At 48.5% G+C, this 7,784-nt stretch overlaps 1 protein-coding gene across 1 annotated transcript; it reads left to right on the top strand.

Moving 5' to 3' along the window:
- The first annotated feature begins 4,104 nt into the window (after window positions 1-4,104).
- Window positions 4,105-6,249, top strand: LOC139705126 (sperm-associated antigen 11B-like). The gene is made up of 3 exons (XM_071609339.1): window positions 4,105-4,165; window positions 4,679-4,828; window positions 6,116-6,249. The coding sequence occupies exons 1-3, from the start codon at window positions 4,105-4,107 to the stop codon at window positions 6,247-6,249; spliced, it is 345 nt and encodes a 114-aa protein (XP_071465440.1).
- The last annotated feature ends 1,535 nt before the right edge of the window (window positions 6,250-7,784 follow it).

Here is a 7,784-nt window from a genome sequence, read left to right on the forward strand (position 1 = left end):
GTCCTCTCGGAGCCCCTCCCTAGCAGTCTGTGCAATTCCTTGAAACCCTTTCCCCAGACCCCACTGTAAGTCTGGCCTTTCCCTCCTCGAGCTCAATAACCAGTGTCTTCTCCTGATGTCCAGTGAGAAGTCACCTCGAGACAGACAGAATATGTGGCTATGGGACTGCTCGCTGCCGATGGAAATGTAAGACACAGGAACACAAAATTGGAAGGTGCCCCAACACCTCCGCTTGCTGTTTGAAAACATGGAAACAAGGGTCGACTCCTCACCGAATATCAAGTTCTGAACCCAGTGCTGCTACCCACTAGAGTCACCAGCAACAGAACCCCTGTGTCTTCCCTTCCTCATCCCTGAAGCAAGGAGGTCCCCAGAAAGACCACAGACCCAGCCATCAAAGGAGGTTGCTGAGCTGCAGCCCAGGTCACAGCAGAGGAGGCAGGATGACAGGCTGGAAGCCCTCTGAGTCCCAGGGGCCCATCTGGTTGCAGTGAAGGGCTGTGGCAATCTGGGCTAACCATGAGTTTTGACACTTTAAACGCTGGACAAAATATATATACATGTTGTTATGTCATCGGCCATAAGCCTAAATAAAGCATCACTTGTTTATTGTCATTTAAAATACAAACTTAACTGGAAAATACCGTTCTTCTATTCCGATCAGAAAAGAAGTTATCTATCTATTGTTAATTGGGATAAAAACCAAATAAATATTAATTGAAACTTGTTTGGAATGTACTATATTTCAAAATGCAGGCCTCTGGGGACAAAAACAAAAGAGAGCAAATGGGACAAGCAGCCTGAGGGACCCCTGGTGAACTGAGGTGGGCTGACCAGGTGGGCACCTGTGGGGTTCCACGTCCAGCAGAGGGCAGCAGAGAGCGCTGGGCTGCTTTCTGCTCCTGATTCTGAAAACTGGTGAAGAAAGTGGGTAGTGAAGCATGTGAACACATTTTCCTGTCCAAACTGTATTCCAGGGTAACAGATGGCATAGGAGGAAACGTTTTGCTCTACAAAGTCATTCAGCTAAGAAATAGGTGCCACCATGCCAAACCATGTGATGATCCTTCAATGAATGTCAATCACCACTAAAATAAGGAAGAAAGAAAGTGTGATGGCTCATGTCTCCTTACTGATGTGCACAGTGTCATGTGTGAGCCACCAGGCAAAGAACGTGGCATGGGCCTCACGTTTTAGGTGCAGAAACCAAGGCCAGATTGGGTCCCTTGTGCCCAAAACAGTACAGAGAAGCTTCACACAGCCTTTGTCCAACTTCAGCAGGTGGTCAGCCTGTTTCGTCCCTTGGTCATCTCCCCTCTCCTAGATTACTTCAAAGAAGGACACAGTATTTCCTGGTTGTCCATCTAAACGTATTTGGGAACTTAGAACTCAGAGTAAAAGACTCTTTAGAAAATAGAACACTATTCTACTTATTACCAAAAAAGGGGAAAAAAGTCAATACAATTTCTTTAATAAAATCTGATAACTGATCAGTGTTCAAATGGCCCTGGTTGTTTCACAAGTGTCTTTTAAGAGTTGGTTTCTTAGAAGATTCTGCAAGTTTCGCACACTGCACAGTGATCTCCAAGGCCTCCCGCATGGTGGAGTTGTCTGCGGCTAGTCCCCCTGAAACACACTGTGCAAGACCAACTGCATGTTGGGATGAACCTCTGCACCTCACCTCTGTGGTGCCAGGGGCACAGGAACCTGTTCATACCCAGAGAAGCCACACTCCAAAGTGGGGAGCAGAGTACGCTCCAGGACGGTGTAGCTTGTATTGGGTTGCCCCTCATGCTGTGTGGGGTCCCTTCATTATTCTCATACTTCCTGTTTTACACAGTGCTTTTCACATCCATGATCTCTTCTAATCCTCACACTAAGCTTTTGAAAGAGACACAGCGAACGGCATCTTCTTCACCCTGCACATGTGGAGACTAAGGCTTTCCTCAAGTTCACCAGACTATTGGGAAAGATCCGACCCAGACCCTGCACCTCCAGTACAAATCAGAGGCAGCACAGCATGGGTGTTCACAGGTCAGAAGCCCAGGGCCCCTGCCACTTGCTGTCACCTTGAGGAGGTTGCTTAACTGGCCTGCGCCATGATTTCCGCATCTGCAGTCTGGCCTTCCTACTAAACGGCAGACTCAAGCACAGACTCAGCGTCTGGCCCCACATCACAATTGTGCTTTGCCTCCTTCCTTGACTTCAGTGTGATGCTTTCTAGAGAGAGGCCACCTCATCCTTCTCAGCATAACAGCACAGCAGAGCAAGGGACTTCTACAGACTTGCATCAGTGCCACCAGTAACAGGGGTGGGGTGACCCCTGGCAAAAAGAAAAGCTGTCTCATCACCAGGTAGACAGCATGAGCCTGTACCCTGAAGAGCCCAGGCTTTGTTCCCTGCCCCTTGTCCTCCCCTCACTCTCTAAAGGGGCTAAACTCTGAATCACAACCTGTTGGACCAACCCTGTGTATGGCAGTGAACAAACTCACCCTCAGCACCAAGGGAACACCAAGTCACACCACTGGACTCTCTGCTGTGACTATACAAGAACAAAGGCACGTCACCCTATTTCTTTGTTTCCAGAACACAATTGCCCTGGATAAGAATCACAGATGAGGGAGGCAAATATTCCCAAGTGGATTTTCTCACTCTTCTATCTGGATTGTAATGTGCTAATGAGTTCACAGGTGCCAGGCGCTCATTTCCCTGGGCCCACGAGCTGTCTAGGACAGAGCAGGGAGGCCCTGGTCTGGTCAGCAGAGTAGGCTCAAAGCAGGTGTGGACAGGGCGGAGCTGCCTCAGGACTGAGTCCAAGAGAAAAAACTCATCCCCTGAGGACTGACAAGGGGCCAAAACACTTTTCAGTGCAGAGAATTTAGGCAAAAAGAATAAAAGCAGCAGGCAGAGACAAAAGGTACCACTCTTACAAAAACTTATGTTTGTTCCTGTGACCACCAAGAATTGCTACTGTTCTGTTTTTAGTTGTCACCAAGTGGTATATGTTTAGGTGGCACCAGTGATAATGGATGCATGTGTACAGTACAGTGTGTATCCTACAATCAGGGTGTTAGCAGTGCCATCTCCTGCCTCTCTTTGTGTTGGGAGCCTGACACTCCTCTTGTCTATTTCTCGATAAACTATGTATGAATTCTTGTAAACCATAGTCTCCCTACAGCATGTAACACCTAGGACTGGTTTCTCTGCCCCAGCTGTGTGTTGGCAACCATTATGCAACCTCTCTGTTCCCTGGCTCCCTCCCCTCCTATTCTCCATCCGCTTCTTCCACTCTCTACTTCTGTGAGATCCTACTCTTTTCCAAATGAACTTGGTCCCTCTCCCTTCAGCCCTGAGCATCTCTTTCTTTCCTTGGAATCCATTCCATCATGGTGGCAAGAGAAACTCAGGCTCAATTGTAAAACCGTTTCTTAGTAGAATCGAATTGGACCCAAAAGCATCACCAGGAGATGCCCAAAGAAAGGCAGGAATAAAAGGGGACGGAACATGAGGAAGACTCAGTTAAACTAAAACAAAAGGAGGGAGGAGAGGACAAGGGAAGGGGAGAGGACAAGAAAACAGAGAGCCCGGGGAGGAGGAAGACCAGGGAGCAGAATTTCTACTATTTTGGAACAGCTCTAGAACCCAAGTCTAAGTGACAGCTCCCACAGCCAGGTCACACCTGACATGGTTCATGTCCTCACCCAGGATTCTCCACACTAAGGTAAGCAGGTGCCACAGACGCACAGAAGCAACATGGTGGCCTTGTTGTATCATTGTTTTAAAGAACTTCAGGGGCTGCAGAGCTAGTGGGAGACGGTGTTAGAATAACAGCATGTTTATTCCGCCTTTCCATGCCTTTCATCTCCTCCCACCTCTGTCCTTCTGTTCTAATTCACCAAACCCACCCAAGGTGAGGGAAGAACATAGGACTCAGTGTTTGTTCTGCGAACAGTGGGAATATGATGTGTCCTCTGTGCCCTTTGTGACTGAGGACTCGGGAACACAGCTCTCCATGCTCCCAGCCCACTCACCCGGCCAGCTCTATAAAGGTACCCACCCGCCTGCCCACTCTGGGGCCCTCAGCTCGCAGTCCCCATGGCAGACATGGCTCAGCGACTCCACCCTCCCTTCATCAGCCTTCTCCTTGTGGCCCTGCTGTTCCCAGGTAAAAGAGAAAGATGTCCTGGGAGCCAGGGTCTCCTGCAAAAGTCTTTGCTGAGATCTGGAAGTCCAGGCTGGCCAGTGAGACCCTAAGTCCCAGGAGCACATTTTCCTGATGGAACTTTCGGGCAGAAGTCTCTGAGATGGGTTCTCAGACACTTTGAATGTGCTGATGGCACTGATTTCCCAAGCAAGAAGGTCCTTCCTTTCACTTTGTTTTCTTATTTCTGGAACATTCCTCCGCCCCTTATGGAGGAAGACATTAAGTCTTAAGGAATCCTGACAACTGCATTGGAGACGTCTCTGCACAAATAGCTTTTAACCACCATTCTTCTCTTCTTCCCCTCAACACACACTCATGCACATGTACACAAGTGTGCACATGCTCAGGTAGCACCAGGCACTCTTCCACCTTACCCCATCCCATTGCCCATTGTCCCTGACCCTTAGAGGGGCCCTGTCCTCGTGGGTTGCTGAATGGAGAGCACTGAACCCCTCTGCATCTGCATTTTCACAGGCTCGCACAGAGCCCTCTCTGTGAACTCCTCAGGCACTGAGGTCCCCAGCGGCCCCCAGGAAGGAGCTCCTGGGCAGGGAGCAAACGGGTCTCCCATGGTGCATCACCAAGTAAGGCGTCACTTCCAACCGCGAACTCCCCCTTTTCTTGGTGAGTCAGGTGCCAACGTGTGTGACAAGTTCACCACTTAGGAAATGCTGAATGAATGAGATGGGAAGGTGACTGTGTGGATGGGTTTGGGTGGACAGTAGTTGTTGTGTGTGTGGTTCTGTCGTCCTACCTATCAGGAAGGACATGCGGGGTGTGTGTGTGTGGGGAGGGGGGTGGATTCACATATTTGAGGCACTGGGGATTGAATCCAAGAGCACTCTGCCACTGAGCTGCATCCACAACCCTCCTTTTTTATTTTTTTGAGACAGAGTCTGGCTAAGTGCCATGCCTGGCTTCAAACTTGCAACCCTCCTGCCTTGGCCTCTGAAGTTGCAGGGATTATAGGCAGGCACTACCCTGCACTGTGGGCTGTGGAGGTCTTACACCCACTTCTGGGGCGATCACTGAGGGCCTCATGAAATATGGACATACTGTGGGACCAGGAGGTGAATTCTCTGAGGCTCTTCTGTAGTGTCTGAGTTCATGCAATACAGCAGCCAGAGGAGACACTATTGATTGGTCACTCTCCTCCTTCCAGGAGACTTCAGAGGTCATTCACTGCACAGGAATTTACTGGACACCTCTAAGTGCCAGGGGTGAAGTGAGTTCAGGGACTGATTCCTGGGGATGGGGACACAGCACACACTGTATGCCATCTCCTTGAGTGAGGAGGAAACAGGAAGTGGCATGGAACCACAGCCCAGGCCACCCTTTTGGACTCTCAGGACAGCCCTGGTCAGTCTCCAGGGCCTCCCTGCCCAGGACCACTTGCATATCCACAAGTCTGGAGGAAACACTAGTTTCTAGGCTACTCTTATTCCCAGATTCATTGCTGACCCTGAAACAGGAAATACTAGATGAGGGTGCTGTCAGAGTTCTGGTAAATTCAGCATTAAGGTCCCACCAGCTTTAATTTCTGCTTTATCCTCACCTCAGTCTCTCTGGAAGTGGCCTCCAATTTCAAAGGACTTACTGGACTGACTCTCCTCCCAAGGGAAGGGAAAGGAGACTAGCACAAACACACTCAAGTGCAATTCCAGGCATTTAGCTAGCAGGGCTTCACGTAACAGGACCGTTCCTCCTACTTGACTAACGAGAGAGCTGAGGAGACCCAGAAGGTCTGGAGCAACAGGTCTGGAGTGTCTACAGTTCAGAACGTGAAAGTGTGATGACAGGAAGACGTTTTATACCCACTGCCATCTCCCACTCTGTCCTTAAGAGCTAACATGGCCACTGTTCAATTCCTGAGACAACCTTAAGAGGCTAACTTTGATGTTTCTTATGCAGAACCTGAACCAGCTCTGAAAGTTGTCAACTGCAAGAAAGCTGAAGGTCTCTGTCAAGAATATTGTAATTATCTGGAAACACAAGTCGGCTACTGCTCTAAAAAGAAAGATGCCTGCTGTTTACCCAGGAACTGATGTCACCAAAGCAGAAATAGGGATGCTCTGTCCACCTGTCTGCCCTCTGGGCCATGAGGTCAATACAGATGCAGGTTTTTCTTGGAGAAGTGTCTCAGCAGACAGGATCTGAGGCATTGCCATGAACAACAAACCAGCTAAACATTTTCTTGTAGCAAAATTGATGCCAAAAGACAACCTTACAGAAGGTGACAGCCTGAGATGAGCAACATGTTCAAAACCACAATTTGTGTGCTGGTGGGTGTGGAGGTAATAAAGTTTCATGGAAAAGCTTCAAGCAATGTGTTCTTTTATTTAATAAGAATTTGCTGAGTACTTACTTTGCTTTAGGCACTGAGAAATGTTGTAAATTAGGAACCTGAAGAAGATGTGGCGAAACAAATTCCTAAATACATAAAAACAATAAAATGCTGCATATGTTATCATGTGGATGGAGGCCAAGAAATACATGCAGCAGACAAATATAAGAGAATCAAGAAAGGGTTCCTGGGATTTGAGAAGGACTTGCATATGATTGGGAATTCATTAATTTGGCAGAGGAAAGCAGAGATCTCCAAGCAGAGGGTACAGTTTATAGAAAGCTCTGAGATGTGGGAGTGTGGAGTAAATGGGGAGAAGCCCAACAGAGTTGCAAAGAGAAAGGTTGATTCATAGCAGCAGCTGAGGCTTGTGTAGGAGATGCTGTGACACCTTCAAGGCAAGCTGATAGGACACTGAAGGGCCCTGCATAAGAGAAGGCTGTCAGGTGCTGGAGGAGAGCAACATGCCTGAATTTTCGGTTTTGAATATTCATTCTAACAACAGATTTTGGAATGGGCTAGAAATGCATGAGATTAGAGGCAGAAATACCAGGTAAGAGATGGTCTTATCTGGAGTTCACGGAGACCCAATGTGCTGAAGCAGAAATAGTAGATTATAGGAAAACACCATCAGGGGGCATTCTAGAGAGGAGGTGTTTACAGGTCTGGTGACAAAGAAGAAATGGCAAATGGGACGTCAAAGACTGTGAGCAAGGCTACCCCAGGAACCAAGGAGGAGCATAGAGTCAGGTTGGCTTCAGATGCGTTGAAATGGAAGGACTTCACACAAGTTCAGTGAGAGCTGAACAGAAGTATATGAATCCCAGGAGAGAAGAGAGTGAGACAGAGAGGTAGAGGCCATTCACTTGTGGATGGTAACAATCCATCATGAGAGAAGAATCTCTAGGGGAGAAGAGGGACTATGGTGAGGGATGCTAACTTTTAAGAGGGTTAGAGAGAATGGGGAAACATGGAGGGAGATGGAGTAGAAGAGGAGAGACCGGAATTGGTGCCATTCCAGAAGATGAGGATGGAGAAAGTTCAGGGCAGTGGAAGGCAGTCCTGGAAGAGGCGACACCTGAGCCAACAGGAGGTAGTTCTGGAGAACAGATGGACGAAGGATGCCCCACCTGTCGCCCCATCTACCCTCAGCCATAGCACCAAGATACAGGACACCAGGCTTCTAGACTGAGTTCCATTATCCACATGGCCTGGGATATTTAGTTCTAGGGTGTC

The sequence above is a fragment of the Marmota flaviventris genome, chromosome 3 (assembly GCF_047511675.1).
Source record: "Marmota flaviventris isolate mMarFla1 chromosome 3, mMarFla1.hap1, whole genome shotgun sequence".
Taxonomy (NCBI): Eukaryota; Metazoa; Chordata; class Mammalia; order Rodentia; family Sciuridae; genus Marmota; species Marmota flaviventris.